The 25417-nt window shown below is 43.3% G+C and overlaps 1 protein-coding gene across 2 annotated transcripts; it reads right to left on the bottom strand.

Moving 5' to 3' along the window:
* Positions 1-384: 384 nt before the first annotated feature.
* LOC147659251 (TRAF-interacting protein with FHA domain-containing protein A-like) lies at positions 385-24702 on the bottom strand. Of its 2 annotated transcripts, none has more exons than XM_086951851.1 (2): positions 24555-24702; positions 385-2541 (listed from the first exon to the last, which is right to left on the bottom strand). In XM_086951851.1, exons 1-2 carry the CDS (start codon positions 24670-24672, stop codon positions 1943-1945), a joined length of 717 nt encoding a protein of 238 aa, XP_086807977.1. In that variant the 5' UTR covers positions 24673-24702; the 3' UTR covers positions 385-1942. The 2 variants fall into 2 exon arrangements, with proteins under 2 accessions (XP_086807977.1, XP_086807978.1); XM_086951852.1 differs by lacking the exon at positions 24555-24702 and adding an exon at positions 23891-24235.
* Between the last annotated feature and the right edge of the window lie 715 nt (positions 24703-25417).

Raw genomic sequence — 25417 nt, 5'->3', positions numbered from 1 at the left:
CGCTACTACATACTTGCCGGAACTATTCTGTTATGGAGGACAATGACTTCCCTGCAGGCTAACACAGAGGTGGATGGACAGGACATTTGTTGTTTTTGGCTACGTTCCATTGGTGCCCTCCTCTTTTAATTGAGGTTTTGAACACTTATATTGAGGTAAGTTTTTAGTCAGAGCAAGAAAGAGCAACTAAATGACACACAAAAAGTAAGATACAGTATCATGTTGGATTATGCATAAAATACCTTCCGGAAGTACTTTAGCATGGTCATAGCGGGGCTTCTGTGCATGTTTTTATATCTACTCACATTTTCAGTCATCCTAAAAAGTTTATATTGCATCTTTCCTTTGACCAGACATGTTATAAAGAAGATGGTAAAACATACATGTTATAAAAAGACGACAGATTTTATTGAATGCTACATATTTAAAATATCACATGTATTCTTATCAGATGCAATGCTCATTCATATGTACATTATTACATTTTCAATAAAAGCTTCTAAAAATAGAAACTCCCATTAGGCAAGGGAATAATTATTATATAAGAAATAGACATACAATTCTCCTCTCGGTAAAAAGGCACTTATTCACATCATGGTAATGGACTTCATATGCAAGTTCAGCAAACCACGTTTAAAGCAGTGTCAAGTAGATGAACATATTAATACATAAACCAATAGCTGAAATGGTGTACAGACAGTAGGGCTCCCTTTCACACGTGGTCCACAAGCCACACAATCTTATTACTATGAATGCTTTAGGGTGGTTTTCATGCTTAGGTAAGACCAAGTTTAGTGTCCAATGTGACCCCATTGAACCTCATAAGAGCTTCCAGTTCACGCCTCAGTGTCTAGAAGAGTGACACCATAAGGTCACTCTGCAGTTCTGGAAAAGCAATGGGAAAAGTGCAAAACTGGGGCTTGACCAGATGATTTCTTCCCTCCTCACAAGCCCACGAGCAATGGGTGCCAGTGAGAAACCATGCATCCTCATAACATGGCATAGAGAGCATAACTGCGTGGCTGGTCAACTCGTGGCTCCTTGCTAAATGCGTGGACAATGTCAAATAAACATGTTATACAATAGCAAATACTTAGTCCTGAGACTTCAAAATAACCATTGGGTTTGTGTGTACAATACTTTTGAATTCAGATATAATGTGATAAATATATTTTCTTTGCGTTCACCAAAACTTTTTATAATTAAAGATTGCGTGAAAGGGGAAAAGTGCCTTTTTGTGTATGAGGTCCCTCATAACACAAAGCTTCATAACTACGTGTTAGAGCATACGGGAAAGATGGTGCAAAATAGCAGACAGAATAAAATAAGATTTCAGAAGAGGCATCTGCTATGGCAAGATATTGGCTTTTTTTTTACATATGTTTTGCACTGCAAAAATACTTTTTTTGTGAGTTCACAATCTCTCAAGAATAAAAACGCTTATCAATTTCTAGCAAGATATTTTGTTATGCCTCTAGTAATATTGTCCTTGTTCACTATTTATAAAATAAAGACCTAAAAATGTTTATGCAGTTTAATGGTGCTGCCAGGTCACTACATAATCCTAGGCAGGCAGCACACTACGGGGGTGGCAAAAAAAGAAAGGGCCTGTGGTAGAACAGATCTCAAACTCTAATTTCTTTATAGATAAAATACGAAAGGATTATATCATACTTTGCAGCAAGCAACAACTATAAAATGATCTATCAAATTGGCAGGCGTCTGGTCAATAAATATGATATAGCCTTCCAGTGACATCATCCTAAGCCAATCATTCCAAACATCATAAATACAGGTCAATTGAGTAAAAAGTAGTTAGCTATCTGGTGCTATATACACATGGTTATGTAACAGAATGCTAATAAATTTAGTGTACTGTTCAGCTTTTAATAGGTTGGGGACTTCATCATTTGATGACCAAAATGGCCTTCTTTGTGGACCCTCAGGAATCATTTTCATCGACTTCCTCTGCAGTTTCCGCACGGGAAAAATGGAAACTCGACATTGGGCCACAGGTCAAAATGCCTGATTCAGGGATGGGCTGCAGCGACGGGCTAATGAGAACCTCCTGTAAAGGTGATGTTGGTGTTAATTCAAAATAGGTCTCAAAATATTCCACAGAATCCCCTGGTTCCTGCTCCACCAAGAAGTGAAAGTCTCCAAAGCGGAGCATACATTTGCTGGGTAGTTCCATTTTATTCAGGTAGTTCAGCTCCACATTGTCCACCAAGAGTTTGGTCTTTCTGCTCATGTTCTTGATCTCAAAGCTGATCTCAGAGCTGTTGAAGTATCTGAACACCTGCAGGGCAAACTGAACCCGGGAAGCGCGTGCATCCCATAGGATATAACTGCAGGTCTTGATGTCTCGCCCAAAGGTAATCGTCTCATCTGTTTTGTGCCTTTTCATTCTAAAAAACGAAAGGGATCGAAAGACTTGCTTTTCTGCATGGTGGGTATGATACACTTTCATCCTGATGCAGGCCAGCTTCTCCTCAGTCTCGGTTTCTTCAAAGGATGCCATGATGTCATGAAAAGCTGGTCCTAAAAGTAAAAGAATCACAGTGTAAATTATTTGTGAGACTTAGATAGGACACAAACTTCAGGTTGTCAGAAAATTGCCAGATAAGGACAATTGGTCCTCATCATTCAGAAATGGATGTCTTTCAGCACGCATTGTCTAAGTGTGCAAAGAAATTACAATTACATAGTGCAAGCGTGACCAAACCCAGACTTTACAGCACTTCTTTTCAAAAGTGCCTATCGTGGATATATAATCTTTTGATACGTATTCAACAAAAAAAAGTATAACATCTCCATACAATTTGTTGGGACACTTTTTTTGCTTCATTGTCTCTCTCCCCTTTGCTCTTTACGTGTCTAGAATGTGTAATTTTGAAGTTGGCAAATGTTGCACAGTTTGCAGAGTTACAACCTTGCCTGCATAAGAATTTTGAAATAGAAAGAATTTTGTCTCCAAAAACACTTTTCTAGGACAATTCCCTTGGTAAAAGTAGATTTGGAAGTTAACACCTACATCCCTATTTTAAGCAAATTGTTTCTTCCATATGTTTTAAACCTCCAAACGTTTACGAAAATGAAGAGGTTTAAAAATACTTTACTAGATTTCAGAAAAAAACGTTGTAACTCTGCAAACCCTATACTATGACCATCACTCACCACCTTAGATATCACGTATCGCCATATGGCTCACTTAAGTCATCAATCTCTTCCACATGTCATTGGGACCTGGTGGGTGAACAGGGGGAGGCTCAGTTTAAAGCCGGACAAGTGTTTAGCTCACCATTACATATGAACTTGAAATCTGCTCAAATAAACACCCTCTATTCGTACATTTGGCAGGTAGAGCCGCAAAAGGAGAAATGAGACCGTCAACCTACACTACAACACCACACTTGCTAGTTCCCAGAGCAGCACGCCCGACTTTATAAACAGCTCTGTAGAAAACAAAGATTAGGGATTCTGTACGCTTCAATATACCTCAGTACTCAGTAATCACTTTATTCAATTTGAATTAAACAGTATACATAAAAACAGTGGTACAAAGAAGGAAAAGGAACAGCCCAAGCAAGTAAACAAATGGTCCAGCAAAACCTCTCATGCATGATAATAAAACACCCTTGCTAAAAACCATGATAGTAGTTGAGTCTAGAACTTGAAGATACAATAAGGCAGGTCTAACTTGTGCAAAATGAATTGACAGAAATAAAGGACAAATAAACTTAAGACAATCTAGAAAATGTAGGACATATAAAAACAATGTGCATGATATCAAATACAGCAACATGGTCACAAGTGCAAAGCGGAGGCTCAGAGAACTTGTGGCAACCCACTAAGAGCTGGGGAAACTGATCAGATGGAAATATGTCAAACGTCATCTGCGGTCAGCAGGCATGTCAATCATCAGCTATAAATCAATTAAATTTGGGGATTTAATCATAGAATAGTTCACAAGGGAACTCTTAGACAATGCATTCACTCCCCTTTTTTCCTATGTTTATTTATTTATTTATTTTGAAAGTTTTATATAGCGCGGACAAGATCCTTGCAGATATCAGAGCGCTTTACAAAGAGAAGTACATGAGGGAGCATCGTTAGACAGATAAATCAATAGGTCAAATAGTACAAATAGGTGGCAACAAAGCCATACAGGAGTACAAAATAGTACAAATAGGTGGCTACAAAGCCAAACATGTGAGTAATAAGACAGTTAATGCAAATAATCAAAAGGGTCAAACGTGTAGTATAGATCGGTGCAGAGTACTAACAGTGTTCGAGATAGTAGTTCAGGTGTATTTAGCCATGAGGATAGCTTTTACTTCATTTTTAAAGAGTGTGGTGGAAGAGATAAGCCTGGTTTCCGGCGGGAGAGAGTTCCAGAGAAACAGAGAAAAGCTTGTTTGACCCAAAGAATATCTGCTTTTGGAATAATGTTTGGGTCTTAAAATAAATCATGTCTGCCAAGGTCACTCAAAGTACATTGAATGTAATTCAACAAAGGAATGTGAAGTCTGTGGTCCAGGACCAGGCAGTCTCTTAAGATCCTTATTTAAAAATCTGGTTCTCTCTTAAGCCAAATTGAGAGCCACAGTAATAACAGGCAGAGTTGCATAAAATTAGAGATATAACCAACCCTCAGTTCCTCATGCACACTTTGGGGCCGCCTCAAAACCTTTCTCAAGAATTTATTTTCTGCCACCTAAATTATATTACATGCCTTGTACCCCCAGATCTCACAACCGAAGCTCGCTGCGATATACATTTCGCTTTGTAAAGATCAATAACTGGCCTAATATGGGAGCGGCTGAGGCGCCGGGAGAACTCCTCAAAATTAAATGATACTCTGTTAAAAGACTGTACATTGGCATTAAGCAGAAATTGTCAATTCAATGTGTTATCTAGTGGCAAGCCCAGATAACAAACTTTTTCGGCCATGCGTATATGATGTTCACCTATGCCTCCAGACTCTGAGTTAAACGACACTTTATTGTGGATAAACAATAGTTTATTAGTTTACCCTGGACATTGGTTTATGTCTTTGACTTATACTTTAGTTAGCAACAATTATTTTCATTGTTTCTAGACGACAGACATGAGATCACCATCAACCTCATATCCAGCCATATACAATTCAAACAGTGATTTGTGCATATATACAGTGCAAAAAGAATGGTAATAATCACAATCAAACACAATTAAGGAAGAACATTCAAAATCATAACATGGACAAAGATTGTGATAGACAAAAATCGAAGAAAAAACAGTTCACAAGAACCAATCACAATTAGGAAGCGAGCGAGAGTAAGCAGTTTTGTGTGAAAGTTCTACTCTCCACTCATCTCAAACACAATCAATATGTGCTATTCACGAGAGAAAGCCCAATTTGTGCAACAGTCGTATTGTCCCTTAGTGATAGTGAAAATGCCGACGCGTTTCAAATCCTGGAATTTGTTTGCAGGATTTTCATCAGGGCGCTGTGATTGTGGTCCATGGGAAACTATTTATGGGAAAAGGAAAGGACGATTTTAATGAAGTTTTTACCTCTAGCCATTTTTAACGGAAAAGGACACGCGTGGAATTGCGGGTTACCTTTTATTTTGGTGCCATGGGTCCTGGTGGAATTGAAGGATCGTCTATGCCACGTGAAGTTTGGGCTGCAACAGAGCACACCGTGTAAGGGTCATGCGGTAAAAGAGAATTGTTGAATGACGGGGAGCTACAGGGAAGTAAAAGATTACCTTTAAATGAAGCCGTCCTTCGGTGGGTGTGCCGGTAACGGAGCTTTTAATTCTCCATGCTAGCGTAGTATATCTGGAAATTAGAAATTTAAAAGGAGGATTGGGGTAAGTCAATGTGGCCATGGCCGCAAATAGAAGAGACTGAGTATATCGCCGGGGGACTTACTTGTGTGCGGGAGCGCATTGGCAGGCTCGCCGGTAATGGAAGCTTTTTCAATGTGGATCTACGGAGCAAAGAGGGAACGGGTATCAATTATCTCATTAGATTCAACAGACATTGCGTCCTAAAGACGAGTTGCGGGGCTTGAATCTTACCGTTAAGTAGCGCGAAGAGCTCTGCTGTTTGACCTTGCTTGGAACCGGCACACTGTTAGTGTTTGCGGCTGTCCTGTGCCAAGCCGAGTTCCTGTAGCAAGAACCATGTGGTTTCCGCTCGTCCAATCAGGGACAAGGCCACTTATGGTGCATTGTGGGAGTTGAAGTGCAGAATCGGATTTAGGCCCGATTGATTTCACTAAGGGAGTTGAGGCCCGTATTGACGCTATCGAATTTTAGAATTAAATATGCCTCTTTGCGGAGTAGCATGGTTTCTACATCTGGATAGCGCTTTGGGTCAATCCAGACCAGTGCTGTCCATTTAATGTCATTTTCAGTATGGTTGTTGTTCAGGAAGTGTTCCACCATTGGCGCAGATATGACTTTTTTCTTGATGCGAGAACGGTGTTGGGTAATTCTCGCATTGATGGGTTGATTTGTTTTCCCAATGTAAACTCTGTTGCATGGACAAACCACTGCATAGACGATATTTCGGGTTTTGCAATTTGTGAACACCTCGTGTTTCCACTTGGTGCCATGATTGATAAAGGTGTCGCCCTCTAATGTGGTGGAGCATGATACACAATTACCACATTTGTGGTGCCCACGAAGAGGTTTCAGGTTCCACTGAGCTATGAGGTCACTTCTCGGTGGAGGAATGTAGCTATCTGCTTTGATGAGATGTTGACCAATGCTCATGTTTTTTCGCATTGCAAAGATGGGTTTTGGAAGGGGGTACTCACGGGATTCCAATAAGTGCCAATTGTTACGGATGATATTTTTGAATTGGTTTGTGTGTTGACCAAACGTGGAATTGGACAAACTGGTGTGTGTGACCACGTTTGGTCAACACACAAACCAATTCAAAAATATCATCCGTAACAATTGGCACTTATTGGAATCCCTTGAGTACCCCCTTCCAAAACCCATCTTTGCAATGCGGAAAAACATGAGCATTGGTCAACATCTCATCAAAGCAGATAGCTACATTCCTCCACCGAGAAGTGACCTCATAGCTCAGTGGAACCTGAAACCTCTTCGTGGGCACCACAAATGTGGTAATTGTGTATCATGCTCCACCACATTAGAGGGCGACACCTTTATCAATCATGGCACCAAGTGGAAACACGAGGTGTTCACAAATTGCAAAACCCGAAATATCGTCTATGCAGTGGTTTGTCCATGCAACAGAGTTTACATTGGGAAAACAAATCAACCCATCAATGCGAGAATTACCCAACACCGTTCTCGCATCAAGAAAAAAGTCATATCTGCGCCAATGGTGGAACACTTCCTGAACAACAACCATACTGAAAATGACATTAAATGGACAGCACTGGTCTGGATTGACCCAAAGCGCTATCCAGATGTAGAAACCATGCTACTCCGCAAAGAGGCATATTTAATTCTAAAATTCGATAGCGTCAATACGGGCCTCAACTCCCTTAGTGAAATCAATCGGGCCTAAATCCGATTCTGCACTTCAACTCCCACAATGCACCATAAGTGGCCTTGTCCCTGATTGGACGAGCGGACACCACATGGTTCTTGCTACAGGAACTCGGCTTGGCACAGGACAGCCTCAAACACTAACAGTGTGCCGGTTCCAAGCAAGGTCAAACAGCAGAGCTCTTCGCGCTACTTAACGGTAAGATTCAAGCCCCGCAACTCGTCCTTAGGACGCAATGTCTGTTGAATCTAATGAGATAATTGATACCCGTTCCCTCTTTGCTCCGTAGATCCACATTGAAAAAGCTTCCATAACCGGCGAGCCTGCCAATGCGCTCCCGCACACAAGTAAGTCCCCCGGCGATATACTCAGTCTCTTCTATTTGCGGCCATGGCCACATTGACTTACCCCAATCCTCCTTTTAAATTTCTCATTTCCAGATATACTACGCTAGCATGGAGAATTAAAAGCTCCGTTACCGGCACACCCGCCGAAGGACGGCTTCATTTAAAGGTAATCTTTTACTTCCCTGTAGCTCCCGGTCATTCAACAATTCTCTTTTACCGCATGACCCTTACACGGTGTGCTCTGTTGCAGCCCAAACTTCACGTGGCATAGACGATCCTTCAATTCCACCAGGACCCATGGCACCAAAATAAAAGGTAACCCGCAATTCCACGCGTGTCCTTTTCCGTTAAAAATGGCTAGAGGTAAAAACTTCATTAAAATCGTCCTTTCCTTTTCCCATAAATAGTTTCCCATGGACCACAATCACAGCGCCCTGATGAAAATCCTGCAAACAAATTCCAGGATTTGAAACGCGTCGGCATTTTCACTATCACTAAGGGACAATACGACTGTTGCACAAATTGGGCTTTCTCTCGTGAATAGCACATATTGATTGTGTTTGAGATGAGTGGAGAGTAGAACTTTCACACAAAACTGCTTACTCTCGCTCGCTTCCTAATTGTGATTGGTTCTTGTGAACTGTTTTTTCTTCGATATTTGTCTATCACAATCTTTGTCCATGTTATGATTTTGAATGTTCTTCCTTAATTGTGTTTGATTGTGATTATTACCATTCTTTTTGCACTGTATATATGCACAAATCACTGTTTGAATTGTATATGGCTGGATATGAGGTTGATGGTGATCTCATGTCTGTCGTCTAGAAACAATGAAAATAATTGTTGCTAAATAAAGTATAAGTCAAAGACATAAACCAATGTCAAGGGTAAACTAATAAACTATTGTTTATCCACAATAAAGTGTTGTTTAACTCAGAGTCTGGAGGCATAGGTGAATATTTTTTTGTACTCTAGTGTGGCCCTACCTACCCTCCCTCCCATTGGGCCCAACCACCTTTTTGTGTTTATATGCGTATATGATGCCATTTAATCGAGTAGCTTTTGGATTTAGATTTTGCTGAGCTGAGGACCACGGTGTATGATTTGGAAAAATTGGTCTCAGTAGCAGCCATCCATTACAGGTCAAAGCAAGCAGGCCAACTGGCTGCCTTTCTGACGCTTGTCATCCACAAATCTTCAAGAACATTCTTTCAACTACCTTTGCACCAGTAAGAAGAATCATGAATAATTCTAACTGCAGGACTTTCCGGAAGACTTAAAAAAGCATATATACGCCCATTATTAAAGAAAACAAACCTGGACCAGCATGACCCAAACTACAGACGTGACAGTGGTCCATGGAGGACCAGACAGAAGAGTGTTGCAGCATACCTCTAGCACTGTACCCCTCTGTGTAGCTGGGTGGCCAGGCAAGCTCTGGCTCTAGCTCAAAGTGCACAACATGCATTTGTCGATTTAAAAGTAGGTGCCCAATCCTGTTCTGTGAACAGGGGCTGCTCTAAAGTGTCAACCATATTAAATTTGTGAGGCACTAATATCAGCCTCTTCATAAGATGTACACACGTTGGATGCTTCCATTTGTGTACATGCTAACTGGATACAGAAGATGGATGCCTCCATGCAGTCAAGGCATTCCTCTAGATGACTCAAAATTCACTGAGATGCTAAAAGGCGGCTATCTTCCCATCAGCCAGGGCAGACTTGTTCCTCTTTCACCCATTTCCTTTCTCATTTTAGAGTATCCCGGGGGTGGAGGGTCACAAACTAAGTAGTGCCTGGCATTCAATATGGAATTTACGAGTCATTTTAGGATTGTGGGAAGCTGGCATTTGTTAGGCTTTGCCAGGCATAAATCCTAAAAAAAGAAGTAGGGGGACTAACCAGGTTAGGCAGTATGCAAGTGACATCATGGCTGGTGACATCACAGTGCTGCATCACAGGAAGTAGCATGACAACCTATGACATCACAAGGGACATCAGATTTTAACACCTCACATGTATGTTTAGCAGGTCTATCATGAGTGCATTTGAGCGCATTACGAGATTCGACGAAGGAAATTTTGTATCTGGGTTGTGCCAAAAAAGTGATGCGTATCCCAAAGCAAAATCTGGACCTCAACTTATACTTTTTTTTTTTTACTTTGCCACAAAGAAGTTGGCAACAAGGAGAAAAGTGATAGTAAAAAGTCTGCAGTTTAAAGGCTGCAGAAAGAAAAGATAGCACAAAGGGTTAATTTTTCTCCTGTGAAAGAACATCATCTAACATGCAGATTTTTATTTTATGTATCTAGGTAAGTGGGTTTCTGCCTTTGACACAGATCCTTTTGTTACTTACAGTTAATAAATTGTAATCCTAAAAGGCATGAGTGTCACAACGTATAACCCTCACTGCCTTATGCAAAACATGCTGTACATTAATGTACACACATCATTTATTGTCAACATACAATGTGTACGTGTGATATAAAGCGCTTGACACTGTATTGGGCTAAGTAGCGCTCTATATGAAAATAACGATATTTAAATTGCTATTTGTGCAAATACTAGGACAGATCAACCCAGCTGACATACTAACAGTGCCTGCATATCTCTTATATGGGACTGAACACAGTCAATACCATGCCTCTCTTAAGTACTAGCGAAGTAATAAGCAGTGTGCCTTTGTTTTCCCTTCACTGCATTTGTATCTAGGTGTGAGGCTCCAGATAGCTCCTAAAATGAGGCCTGATGGCCCTTAACTTTGGCCTTTGACTTAATTCAGTCTCTGTTTTGGCCCCAGCTCGAATTTAAAATAATAAAAGGCCCCAAGACGCGCCAACTATTCTTTGAAAGCGCATACTACAGACGCCTACACATTCCTCCTGGAAAAGTCACACCTGGACCAGTTTAGCATATTTCAGAGGGGCCCAACTTGGCAGGCCGGACGGCGTCCAGCCTGTGAAAATAGTGACAGACGTCATCTACCCACGTGCACCCCTGACTTGTGCCCTGGGCTTAACATTCTCTCTTTTTTTCTAGCTACTCTGCAAAATAACAGACGGAAGCTCGAGGCAGTGGCGAGTTTGCAGGCAACAATTTCACAAGATCAGCAAAAACTCAGGAAGCACCCTCAGGCGAAAATACGTTGACACATGCAGGCGGAAGGGATTACTATAGGTCGCCCTGCTGCCCAAAGCCTGCTTGGCTTGCTGTAGAAACCAAATACTCAAAACTTCTGTCTTCAAGAAATGTTTTTTGACATTTGTTTAAATATGTGCAGCAAACACTACGATTAGCCAAAACCTTCAGGGATACACTGAAAAAGGTACAAGTAAAAGGTAAAGAAATTAGGGTCAAACTGCATCCCATTAAATAGGAAGGTGTGTCTGCATTTTACTGGTGTTCCTAAATTCCACATCCCCTGTTCTGTTTAAACTTTCTCCTTTCTTGGGTGATTTAGAATAGTCACATCCAATCACCTCAGATCGCCGATTCTGTCCCAGACTCTCGTCTTTCAAGGACCCTTTGCTAGGGAGAGGCAATTAGGTATTTTCTATGGGGCACGGATTCTGCTGGGCTTAAACTGCTTGCGTGAGGGTGGATGGGGGTAGTAGGAAAGGGGACCTCGTAGAGATAGGGTTTGGAACTTCTCATGTCTGGTGTGAAGGTTTGTGGCCAGCTTGTGGGTGTCAAGGGGGTGCCAATTGGTGGTTAATGCGTTTGTTGTAATGCAGGGGTGTGTGCTTATGTCGTCTGAGCCTAGTGAAGCGTCCTCGTGAGGCTTCCTCCCTGGGTCAGGGTCTGTAAAATTGTTCATTTCGGTCCACTCATTCTCTCTGTTAGCAGTGTTTTCTCTTCCTGTGTTTTCCTCTTATGATTCATACATTTGTATTGTGAGGAAATGGGTTCATTCAGAGTCCGGCAGAAGAGCCTGACTCTACCAGGATGTGCCCTGGCATGGGGTACTGCAGCAGCCGTGCATGCTCCGTGCCACTCGACGCTTCAATGGGTATTTTAGTCCCCTGAGGTGATGGAGGCCCTGGCACAGAACACAAGCCAAAATAATACACTGATGGCACTTTAGGTATACTCAGATACCTTTAAACTGGATTCCCAGATATCTTAACACTGGGGCTTAAGGCCTCACTACACCTTCCTGCAGGCAGGAGTCACATGCTGCCGGACTCCGCCACTTCCCTGGGCAGGTCTAATGGAAGGGCTTTTGTGGTGCTAGACTCCAACCTGTTCCTGGCTCCCTTTGGATCACTGATATCGTATGCGACACAACTCAGGTGAAAGTGCCAGCGCCGCCCTAGGATGGCACCCAAAGTGCAGTGGATTGTGTAGGTGCATGTTTCCTGTGAAGCAGACTGTACAAGTACTCTAGGTGCGAGGTCTGTGTGCAAACTCTTCGATGTACAAATTTCCGAAGCAGAGGGTATATGGTTGAATAAAACCTGATGAGGTGTCCCGGACTAATGAGGCAATCTCCTAGATGTCTCTTTCCTCTTCAGCGAGCCACTTCCGTGGAAGGCTCGTAAAGCCATCTCCTTGCTATGCCCTGTTCATCCAGATAAACTTAGAGAAATAGTTGATAACCGGAGTCTCGCCTTTAGGGCCCAAAGTCGATGTGAAGAAAGTACGATGTGCTGCCCTCATCTAAGATTCCACGGCACGCTAAATACAGCTAGATGGTTAATTTGCCCCCCTGCCTATGTTCAGAACTTTGTATTCTGACAGGGACCAGGGTACATTAGCATTTTGTTCCTATAGGGTCAGTGGCTGCCGTTGAGTCGGAAGGTAACGGCATATCATTGATGCCGAGAAACAATTCAGCTTCTTATTATCATTTTATTTTGGTCTCCTGCTGTGGCAGCTTGTGTTCGGGGGCGGGCTGTAGAGCAGGGGAGGAGTGGCAAGTGCGCAGTCACTGTTTGGCCCTTCCTGCATTACAGCCTGCGTAGAGAATATGCCCACCCCTTGAGCCCCTGGCTGAGACCCGTGCCACGGCGCTCAGACCAATCATAACATTGTGGCTGCGGGGAGCCCTGGTGCTTCCTGCTTCTCCCAAGAAGCCAGGAAGAGGACGTATGAGAGGTGGCGCTGGCTGGCCAGCCAGGTTTTTTTTTTTAACCCTACCACCCTCCTCCCAACTCCCCCTGCCCGCTTTCACGCTTCCAGGTAGCAGCCAAGGCTGTCAGATAATCAATTTCCAAATTTGTGGAAGGTCCCCGTTTGAAGCTCCTGTGACCCCAGTACCTAGCCTTACACACAGAAAGCAATATGTATTAATTTTAATCTTGGTTGTTTGTTTGTTTCTGGGGTCTGATGACATTGACATTTTTATGCTGCATGGTAGTGCAGCATTGCCAATCCCCTTGAGCACGACACGCCTTTCTTAACTACATGATTTTGCATTGGGCTGTTTAAACACTCCTATTTAATTTGCTCTTGTTTCCCGGACTGTGTCTAGTCGTGCTACCAGAAAGACGCCGAAGTAGGAATGTTCCTGACCAGCTGCAATATATTTTTTACATAAACAAGGTACGTCTATTAGCTCCGTGTTCCTAAACGATGACCGTTCTTTTGTTCCTTTGTTTCCCCTTATTCGGCACTTTATAGTAAAGTATGTCCGCCTTTGTATTAAGAGCTCTTCACATAGCGGACAGATTATCCAGAGCCTCAGATTCACGGCTGTGACTCACTCACCCTCTCACCCTCTCACCCCGTCACCCCAACACCACCTCACACACCCTCACACACCTACACCCTCACACCCCCTCACCCTCACACCCCCTCTCACCCTCACAACCCCTCTCCCACCCTCTCACCCTCACCCATATCCTCACCCATACCCTCACCCTCACCCACCCTCAACCTCACCCACCCTCAACCTCACCCACCCTCATACCCCCCTCACCCCTGTCACCCTCACACCCCCTCACCCTCACACCCCCTCACCCACCCTCACTCACCCCCTCACCCACCCTCACTCACCCCCTCACCCCCCTCACACCACCTCACCCTCAAACCCCCTCACCATCACACCCCTCACTCTCACACACACCCTCACAGCCCCTCACTCTCACACCCCCTCACTCTCACACCCCCTCACCCTCTCGCACCATTTCACCCTCACCCCCCTCACAACCCTCTCACCCTCACCCCCCCTCAAAACCTCACCCTCACACACTCTCACCAGCATAGCATGACAAAACATAGCATAGCAAAACACAACAAAGCATAGCATAACAAAACAACAAAAAATAGCATTACAAAACAAAGCATAACAAAACAAAGCATACCAAAACAAAGCATAACATAACAAAGCATAACATAACAAAGCATAACATAACAAAGCATAACATAACAAAGCATAACATAACAAAGCATAACATAAAGCATAGCATAAGTATAACAATACATAGCATAACACAACAAAACATAACAGAACAAAACATAGCATAACATAATAAAACATAGCAAACATAACAATATATAGCATAACACAACAATACATAGCATAACATAACAAAACACAACAAAACATAGTATAGTAAAACAAAACATAATAGCGTAGCAATACGTAGCATAGCATACGAAACAACAGCATCACTGAACGCCACAGCATCACTCGTTCGCCACCACAACATCACGCAGCGCCACCACAGCATCAATCTGTGCAACCATTCAACAACAACTGGTTCAAATATGTTCTCTCAATGTTTCAAGCTTCATTACAAATGTAACAAAAAGATGTTAATATTTCACTTCTGTTCTTGGATTTTCGTTACAATAAAATACACTGAACATAATCTTCACAAAAGTTATTTACAAAAGTTTAAGCTATTGCTATTATAAATTACAATAACTTTTATTTAAGTATGAATTGTTTTAAAAAAATAAAATCCATTGTTAATTGTAATATCAATACAAGTAAGTCACGAAAATACAACACATATTGCATTACAAAAAATGCTATAGGTGTCACATTTGCAAAAGTTATAACTATTGGCATTGTAAATGAAAAAGCTATTAATTTTTGACCAATTCTGCGGGGAGCATGGCCTAGAAGTTAATGTGGCCAAAAAAAAACTTATGATCTTTAATCCCCACCGCAGTTTTAAATCCAAGTTAACTATGAACGGTCGTTCTTTAGAGGTAGTGAATGCCTTTACATATCTGGGAATCCATGTATCTAACGATCTCAGATGGTCCCAGCACATAGATATTGCTACATTAAGACATAGGCAATTGGCTGGCGCTCTTGGTTCAGAACACAGAAAATCTTTGACGAAACCAATAAAGCCAGCATTGCAGGTATATGAAGCAAAGGCTCTCGGCTCTGCACTTTACGGTGCTGAGCTGTGGGGATTTGAGACGGTAGCGGCACTCCAAACTTCGGAAAACAAGTTCTTCCGGGCTATTACCGGTGTCCCCAAGAGTACCCCACTGTTGCCTCTTAGGTACGATCTGGGCAGAAAAGCGGTTGCAGATCTGGTTAGGCTTCGTCCGATTCTGTATTGGCGAAGGCTTTGGACAACGCCTGAGCTTTCCCATTATGCTGAGGGGTTCCTAGATATCATCAAAGCGGATGGGTTTCACAAAATCAGATGGCTTAAATCACTTAGAGTAACTCTGAGTAAACTCGGGCTCCGGTCGCTTTGGGTAGATCCAGCGGGAACCATCTTTCCAACTAAAAGAATCATAAAAGAAATCTATTGGGAGAAGGTAGCCGCTCGGAACTGGAGTAGTCCTAGTGCAGCGTCTATGGCTGGAGGATTCTTAGAAGCCAAGTTGTATCCTTGCCTTGAACCTTACTGGGACGCTATAACTAGACCGGGTGACAGAAAGCTCCTCTTCCAATTAAGAGCAGGCACACTTCCCCTTAGATCTCTGACAGGAAGGTGGGGAGGCGAACTCAATGATAGCTGCCCCGCTTGTGGTGCCACTAAAGAAACAATTGGTCATTTCCTATTTTCCTGTACAACCTATTCTGACCCAAGACACATTTGGCTAACACCAACGTGTAAGAACTTGGGTACCACTAGTAGTACTGTAGCTCTACGTATTATATGCACCAGCACTTTAATGCCCCTAGCAATAGCTACAGCTAAGTATCTTGGTCGGGCGTGGTCTATTAGAGAGTGACTGTTAGTCACTTGATTGTCTTTCTTTTTGGTAGTCTCTTGATTGTCTTTCTTTTTGGTAGTCTGCATTTTATACTTGTTATTTTTATCTTAAAAAAATGTTTATACATAAAATTTTAACTCTTACTACTATGAAATTTTATCTACAAAATGTTACTTTGCATTCGTATTTAATGTCTTAATCTGCTATCAGTAATCAAGTCTTATTTTTTAACTGAAAGTTTTTTCTTTTAACAGAAATGATTGTTAGTCTGATTTTATATTGTTGAATGCACATGCGTTTATGAGTGAACCTCGAATAAAGCATTATTTGACTTTGACTTGCTATTAATTTCGCTATTTTCAAAAACAAAACATAAATAAAAAAATTGTAATTTACAATACCAATAGCTCAAACTGTCCTAATGCGAGACCTATTGCATTGCAAATGCTTGTTATTATCTACTGGGGACTTCAGGAGCTCTGCAACAGATTCCTATAACCCATTGATGTTTCAAACTGCAGCTTTGTGCCCTAAAACTAGCTCTAGGTGAGAAGTGGAGACGGTGTGTGAAGGAGTAAACAGCAGCAGGGCACTGTTCTGGGAATCCAATGACTCAATTATTTTTGTACAATGCCACTCTTATGCCAGAATAAATGCCTAGAACAAGCCCCAAGTCGTGCCAAGGATCATAACCTCAACCCGCCACACTTGCTTTTATTTTCCGAACCCTAGTCTGCTTTTTTTGTATAGTGCATTTCGATGTTCCTGAGGCCTAGCTCTTAGATATATGCACAGCCCAGACTTTGGTATACACAATCCAATAAAGTGTTGCCTAGCTCAACGCCACTTCATCATTCCTACTGAAACTAAAGGTGCATGTAGCCCATAATTGACTTGATTGGTCGGGTAGTAAAATTATTTTTCTTTGCGCTCCTTGTGCGAGTACTGGTGGCAGACAGGCACATTGTGCGACTACAAAAGTGGATTCTGGCCGTGTCTGTGCTAGTAGGCCAGGACGTGCAACTGCATCACGAGAGCCCAATGACACAGGTCGCCATGAAAACCGAAGGCTTGACTGGAGTTATTCTAAATTGTGGTTGTGAATCTTGCACGTCACTGGCCTGCTCTCAGCCTCCGGCACTGCACAGAAAAAAAAGTGCCACGGCTCAATTGCCCTCTGAACCAAGCAGGGCACGAATATAAAACTTTTTTAATAAATAAAATAACAAAAGCGTTGTGATTCGCAGAAAGTCGCAATTAGGTAATCGCTATTCTTAATGTTGATTACATGTGGCCCAAGGCTCCGAGAGATGAGGCTCTGTGTGCACGCCATACACAGAGAAAAACTCATACACTCCACATGACCCCGCTGCTCCCTTGACTCCACTGTCAGCCTTGGAGCGAATAATTTAAATGTGCATTGGGTGCTCTGAGAAGTCTAAATGAGCTGCTACCGGCCAGGCTTGCCTTGTGTGCTGGAGATCTGCATATAAGGATGTCGGCATTCGCAGACAAGACATGCTTCGTGGGTTATTATAAAGATAAGAAACACCAAAATGCACACAAAATAAATGCACCCAAATTCCGAAGGATGAAATCTTCTCACAAGACTCACTCACCTACTTATTCTCCAATGGGCCTGGTGACTGGACTGCACTGGCACAAACTATTAACCCACCCTGTACCTGAACCTCGAAGGAAGCTGATGGACTCCTCCCCTAGACCCCAGCACCGCGTACAAGAAGAAAATCAACAGGAGTTGTTGGGTGGCAGTGGAAGAGGCAGAGGCCACGGACACACCCATTCTTATATTGTCTCAAACTACCTGCCCTACCCACGCCCAGTCTTCCGATCCCGCCCTGGGCCATTTGAATAACATCCATAACAAAAGTCTATTACTGGCACTACCGCACACTGCGCCGGCTAGTGTATCGTAACTCCCCTGACTTACGGCTTTAAGGTTGAGGAAAACTTCACCCAGCTAACACATGCGCAGGGCCATCCACCGCACCCCCTCAAAAAAACACAGATTTTCACAACTTTCAGCCCGATTCATCAAGCGAAATTGCGCTCGCAAAGGGCCAGATTCTGAGAATCTGGCCATTTGCGAGTGCAATTTTTGCATTTGGGATTTATCATCCCAAATGCAAAAATCGCTATTACCGAAATCGCAAATTTGCGAGGAATTAGATTTAAGGAATCTCTAATAGAGATTCCTTAAATGCAATTCATCAACCAATTAGAAATTGCGAATTCGCAATATTTGGTCGCAATTTACCACGAAGTCTGACATTGTGGTAAATTGCAAAAAAAGAGTTAAAAGCACTTTAGTGCATTTTTTTCTTTTGCATGTTACACACACACACACACACACACACACACACACATGTCCTTTGGACATGTGTGTGCGCAACACCTGTTTAAATTTGCATTTAAGGGGTGCTACAGGGTGTCCTTTGGACACCCCTGGCACCCTTTAAATCGCTATCTTATTTGCGATTAGCAAATTGCTAATCGCAAATAAGGAATACTCCCCATTCATTCCTATGGGCCTTTTGGCCCATAGGAATGAATGGGGAGTTATTCCTTATATGCGATTAGCAATTTGCTAATCGCAAATAAGGATGTGTAGGAATCGTTTTTTATTTTGCGATTCCTACATGAATCCCGTTTTGCGAGTCTGTAATAGCGTTTCCTTATGAATCGCTATTAAAGACTCGCAAAACAGGTCTTTGATGAATCTGGCTGTTTGTCACCCAAAGGAAAGCCCAATTTATTACTAGCTGCTCTGTTTCTTCTCACTCTTTTGTTACACTCCCAGGGAAGCAAGGTGACGCCCCTTATTACAAGTCGTCCCCAAGTGTGTGTGGTGCTGCAGGGCATATGGACTGTCTGTACCGTGTTGGATGTCAGAGATGAGCAGAATAATGTGTTTGTGTTGTGGACGACCAAGTTACTGCTGTTGGTGTGTGCATGCAGTGTCATGAATGAAGGACTCTGTGTGACGTGGTCTTCAGGGGGTATTATTTAAGTGTGGCATCTCAAAGCAACAAGGACACTAAATAATGAGGAGATAATCCACTATATGATGTATCAGTGCCGTAATGAACACATGATAACTGTGTAAGATGTCCTGCAGCATAAAGGCAGTGAGAGATGTCATGTGTTCTGCTTCGTTTTACAGTAACTTAGGCGAATATAGCATATTGTTTTGGATTGGAGTGGGGTGGATTGGAGTAGGGTGGACTGGGGTGGATTAGATTGCAGTAGGGGGGGTCTTGAGCAACTATATGGCATACTGTGTTGGGTGTTGCTGTGGTATTATTTCTGACCTGTTGTGTTGGATATTTGCGTGTAGCATACCTAGGTGTATGGTTCTGTTTCCAATGCCATAGTGAGCTGCTGCATGACATACATGTGCTGGGTTGGAAGTTTGTGTGATACTCTGTCTAATACTTTGTATCAGATTTTTTTGTGAGCTAAGCTTTGTCTGCATGCTTTCCCACATTATTACTGAGATAAGGAGGCTATAACTTAGTTACAACAACAATTGAAGAAAACCAAGTGATATTTTACAACCCCCTTGGCAAAGCCAATAGGTCTTGCCTATACAAGAGCTACTGGCTTTGGCAATGTGGTTTTTGCCATATTGTACACCAGTGTGGGCCCTGTTCAGCATGGCTAAAAGTTAGTGGAGTGCTCTAGAGTGGAGTGGTGGGAAGTAGAGTGGAGTTGAGTGCCGTAGAGATGAGTAGAGGGGAGTAGAGTTCAGTGGTTCAGTGGCAGAGAGTGCCATAGAGTGGAGTGGGGTAGAATATGGTGGAGTTGGTTGGGGTGGATTGGAGTGGGGGATTGAATTGGGGTGGATTGTTTTGAATTGGGGTGGACTGGATTGGAGATTGGTGGCATGGGAAGGGAGTGGGGTGGATTGGAGGCCTCAGACCCAGCTCTCCTGTTCTGCTGCACCGCTCTGCTTCCTCCCCGTTTTTCGGAGCGACGTCTCCTGCTTTTCCCTTGTTTTCACTGCTTTTTCCTTCCTTCCACTTTTTTTCTGCGTGCTTTATTCATTTTTTGCTTATTTTTTCAACGCTTTCTTCTTCCCCCTTTCAAGTGCTTTCTCCTGCTTCTCCTTCCTTTCCACCCGTTTTTCTGAGTACTTTCTCATACTCTTGTTTGATTTACTGCCTTCTTCTTCTTCTCCCCCCCGCCCATTTTTTGGTTACTTTCTCCTGCATTTGCCTCATTTTTCAATGTTTCCTTCATCCTTTCCTGCCGCTTTACTGAGTGGTTTCTCCTGCTATTGGCTTGTTTTTTTTTTTTACTGATTTCTCCATACTCTGCCCCGTATTTCTGAAAGTGATTTCTCCTGCTTTTGCCTTGTTTTTCACTGCTTTCTCCTTCTTTCCCCCCTGTTTTTCTGAGTGCTTTCTCCTGCTATTGTTTCATTTTTTTACTGCTTTCTCCTTCCTCTCCTTCGTTTTTGGAGTGGTTTTTCCTGTTTTTGCCTTGTTTTTTCACTGCTTTCTCCTTCTTTCCCCACTGTTTTTAGGAGTGCTTGCTCCTGCTTTTCCCTTGTTTTTCACTGCTGTCTCAATCTTTGCCCCTGTTCTTATGAGTACTTTCTCCTGTTTTTGCCTCATTTGTACTGCTTACTCTATTCTTTCTCCATATTTTTTCTGAGTGCTTTCTCCTGCTTTTGCCTCATTTCTTACTGCTCTCGCCTTCCCCTCTTCCATTTTCCTGAGTGCTTTCTCCAGCTTTTGCTCATTTTTCACAGTGTTCTCCATGAAGCAACTAGCAATTCCAGTGCTTTGAGACCCTGCTGCATTTTATAAATCCTGAATGATTGATTGGCTAAATGGGGTAGAATGAATTGGGCTTAATTTGTGTGGGGTGGATTAGAGGGGGGTGAATTGGGATGAGTGGGGTGAATTGTTTTGCAATGGAGTGGGGTTGATTGGGGTTCGGGTGGACTGGGGAGGAAGTGATGTGGATTGGGATGTGGTGGAATGCAGTGGGGGATTGGGCTGATTGGAGTGGGGTGGACTGGGGAGTGGGTGTATTGTGGTGGACTGGAGTGGAGCAGATTGTTTTGGATTGAAATGGGGCCAATTGGGGTGGGCCAGATTGTTTTGGACTGAGAGGGGCAGATTAATTTGGAAAGTAGTGGGGCAGACAGTTTTGGATTGAAGTGGGCCAGACTGGAGAGGGGCAAATTGTTTTGGATTGAGTGGGACAGATTTTTTGGTAATGGAGCAGATTGTTTCAGATTGGAGTGGGCCAGATTGTTGGAGTGGGGCGGACATGAGTGCACAGTTTGTTTTGGATTGGAGTGGGCAGATTGTTTTGGATGGGGGCAGACTGGAGCAGGCAAATAAGAGTAGGCACATTATAGAGGGGCAGATTTTTTGGGATTAGAGATGGATGGAGTGGGGCGGGATGGAGTGGGGCAGAGTGGAGAGGGCAGATTGTTTTGGATTGGCGAGGGGCAGAATGGAGTGGGGCAGACTGGAGTGAGGCAGAGTGTTTTAGATTGGAGTGGGCAGGTTGTTTTGGACTGGAGTGGGACAGTCTGTTTTGGATTGGAGTGGGGCAGATTATTTTGGATTGGAGAAGATTATTTTGAAATGGAGTGGGGCAGATTGGAGCGCAGAAGATTGGAGCGAGGCAGATTATTTTGGACTGGAGTAGAATATTTTGGATTGGAATGGGGCAGAATGTTTTGGATTAGAGTAAATTGGAGTGGATCAGATTTAAGTAGAGCAGATTGGAATGGGTGGGTTTAGGAGGATTGGAGTGTGGTGGATTGGGGCGGGTTGAGGTGGGATGGATTGGAGTGGGGTTGATTGGGGTGCACTGCACAATTATGTGATAAAGAATCATTTCAGAAATTACACGCAAGGAAAGCAACAATGTCGCTTTGCAGTAAAATAATCCTCATCTTTTGAGAACAGCACCCACAAGCAAAAACAAAAGAAAATGTGAGTGCAAAGTGAGAAAATAAGACTAGGCAGAACAAAAGAAAGTTAAATACATTAAAAAATCTTTTTTATTTTGTTTGTCCTCCTGGGTACGTTTTTGCCAGTCACAACGCCTTCTTTTTGCAGGGCACTAAAAGTTATATAGAACAAAATAGTATCTCAAATACATCCAGAGCAGCGGGTACCGATTAAGTTGACTCAATCGGTGCATGGTCCCTGCTTCACAGAGAGGAAAGAAAATTATGTTAGGTCTGGCTTGACGAATTACCAGGCGGTGAAGAAGAGTACCACGCAAGCCAACAAATGGTAAGCAACGGCAGGCTCCAAACTCTTTTTGTTAACAACAGTGTCTTGCAAGCGAGATGCATGCATTAGTGCATGCTCTTGCAGGCTCTACGCTAAAAAGGGCATATGGAACTAGTAAAAGCAAGGCAATACCATCAGGATTGGTTGCGGTGCCCTAGTGATTACAGATTAAGAGAGTGTGAGACCGTGGTTCCCTACTCTGTGAGACAAACAGGATATCAGAATGGGAGGACTATTCCGAGAAAGGAAGAAAGGATGAGGAGGCAGCGAGAAACCAAGGGAACGCCGTACAGCCGGCACACAGGGAAACCAGCATTATGAGTACAAAAAAGGTGGGGCTGTAATACAGTCTGCTCCTAATGTAAGAAAGCCCCATCAGGCAGACAAAGTGAGAAGAGGCTGAAACACAAGTGTATTTCTATGTGGTATCTCATTTTGCAGTAATTTATGTCGTAATACTAGCTTGTTTAATACACATTGGTCAATCATGCAGTGTTTGGTCTTCTCTAAGAACCAGACCTAGTGGCCATCACCATCATTCAACCCCTTATCCCTCTAAAGTTAGAGGGTTTTTTTTAGGTCAAAGTTAAGGGTGCCATTGACTAAGTGTGTGGTTGGTCAACAGTGGGCCCAGGAAAGCAGAGATCTTCAAATAATGCACCCAATGGATCTTGTAGACAATATAATACAACAATGTGTTTTTAGACCGAAGCTTGGGGAGGAGGGATAATGTGAGTCAGATGTGGTTGCAAGAAATATATTGATAAGAATCATCTGACTCTTTATGGGCTATATTATATGATCGGCCTAGCCACCTCTTTAATGTCATGGCAACCTCTTTGAGCATTATGCAGCAACTCCCGATATATCCAACACACTGCCAGAAAATATAAAGTTCTAAAACTGGAGCAGAGAAAAATACGATTTCTCTAGCTGGTAGTACACTTCGATCCCCAAAAAGCCAACCTTCGATTATGAAACACTGTCCTACAAGGTGATTTTTTCTGAGATGCGCCCACCTCCTGTAATTTATAGTTTCAATCCCCCTTTTCTTTAAGAACTGTGTACAGTCTTGAATGAGATGTGTATATTATACACAAGAAGCTGTTGGTACAGAGAAGAATGTAAACACAGTTTTATTCCCTACACTGTATTCGTCTTATCTTATCACAATGTTGCAAGTACGATTCTGCTTTGCTTTTATGACCAGGGTAGGTATTCCTGTAAACACTATTGCGGGCTTATCTGAAGACCAATAAATGTCAAATAGCCTTTTTATACAATGCGACCTTCCTCATCAGCCTTTGATACCGGGTGCCCATGGTCTTGCAACACTATGTGCACTACTATCCACCTCCCAAAAGTATCACCTTCTGGTATAATGTCCGCTGGCATAAGGGGTTAGTTAGATCCGTGCTTTAAAAAGATGCCAAGTAAAATGCAAAACGTCCACAACTATTTAAAATGGCATTCACGAGTGCCTCTCACTCGAGGATAAACAGGCCCATTATTGACAGGTTCATTTCAGTCATCTTTTCAAATATGTCTAGGGAACTTACAACCATCTAACGCACCTACGGATTTCGAGAAAAAGTGACTCACCCGGCATTTTTGGCACGAGACCTGTGCGCATAAGAGAATCGCTTTCAGTCAGAAGAAAGGGCTAATCTCGAATCTGCTGTTTGAGTAGTGTGGCTCCGGCTGATAACGTCTGAGGATATCCCAGCTGCACTATCTGACCCGCTTCCAGTCTGGCTGCCTCTGGACAGTTAGATCAACAGAGCCCGAGTGAGCAGCCTGCCCCGGCCAGCAGTCAGGGCTGGGGCCCCTCAGGGTGTCTTCAGGTTTGGAATTCCCCGCTCAAGCTCTCCGCCCCTACCCCGCATCTCAGTACAGTGTAGCTATGTATGGATAACGCCATACACCCTCCCCAGTACCCGCTGCTCTGACAGCCGTCAGCTCTGGGGCTCCTCAGTGTGTTGTCAGATTGGGAATTCCCCGCACAAGCTCTCTCCCTCCCCCATCTCATTACAGAAAGGCTATGTATGGATAACGCCTTACAGCCTCCCCAGTACCCCCAAGACCGGTGTCGTCATCCCGGGAAATGCCCAGGCAGACACATCCCGTATGGGGTGGCTTCACGTGAGGCTGAGTGTAACCAGGAGCACTGCTCCCAGAAGGCAACTCGGCTGGGAGTTTTAACGAAGCCACCACCTCAGTCAAAACATGCACAGAGTGCCCCCGGTAGCTAGCACCGCGCTCTCACCTCGCCTCGTACCCCTCTGGCTCCGCTGACACCGCTCTGCTCCCGCCGCACGATATATCTGCTGGTGTCTTTGCAGGGTCAGCACAGTGTCTCTCAGAAGAGCTCCTCCCAGACACATTCTATGCCCTTCCCCGGCTCCTCCTCTTGCTGCACTGCCCGAGGATCCTTCAGAAGGGCTCCCTCCCCTCCCCCACCCTTGTTTCGGCCTCGCAAGACGCAGTTTCGGTTTGAAAACACACTGTTGCATCAGTCGCAAGACTGCATAGTAACGCCTGAAGCGAAGAGTTACATTTGTTCCTCTGGAGGACGCTTCCGTTTTTTTTATTTCGTAAACCGCTCTTTCTCAGCGTGAGAAACGCACTGACGAGATGGCGACAGGTTAACAAAGTGGACCCGATAGGATTGGGATATTTAGATGAAAGTGAGTGAGATATAAATAATGCTTTGGTAAAGCCAATAGGTCTGGCCATTTCATAAGGCAGAGTGTTTGTGCAATAATTGGAGCGTTCATGGGTATGGTTGCGTGGGTAGATGAATATGAGAACGAGTTAACGGTTTGTGGGATGAGTGAGTGTATTTATTTATTTATTTACCCGAAGGTGTCAGAGCGCTTCACAATAGGAACAGAATTGATACACGAGAACATTACAAGTGAACAAATTACAAAAGCAAACGTTACATTACATGAGGCAAAAGTGACAATCGTGAGCATCAAAATACAAGAGGTAGCAAACGGTGCATTACAGGAGAAAAAGTGACATGTGTGCAGGTTACAAAAGCGTACAAAGTACAAGTAGAGGTATAATACTGCAATACATGGAGGACACTCAAACACAAGAACAAACGTTACGTAGGCAATGGTG

The sequence above is a fragment of the Lissotriton vulgaris genome, unplaced genomic scaffold (assembly GCF_964263255.1).
Source record: "Lissotriton vulgaris unplaced genomic scaffold, aLisVul1.2 SCAFFOLD_1282, whole genome shotgun sequence".
NCBI classification, from domain to species: domain Eukaryota; kingdom Metazoa; phylum Chordata; class Amphibia; order Caudata; family Salamandridae; genus Lissotriton; species Lissotriton vulgaris.
The sequence above is the reverse complement of the archived record's forward strand: the minus strand, read 5'-3'. Positions and strand labels throughout refer to the sequence as shown.

What these genes read in the sequence shown, in the direction of transcription:
- LOC147659251 (XM_086951851.1), bottom strand. Translation starts at nt 24,672, where the DNA reads ATGTGTCTGGGAGGAGCTCTTCTGAGAGACACTGTGCTGACCCTGCAA. An exon ending in CCAGAGGGGTACGAGGCGAG is followed by an intron (nt 2,542 to 24,554) that starts GTGAGAGCGCGG and finishes TTTTACTTTTAG; the next exon opens with GACCAGCTTTTCATGACATC.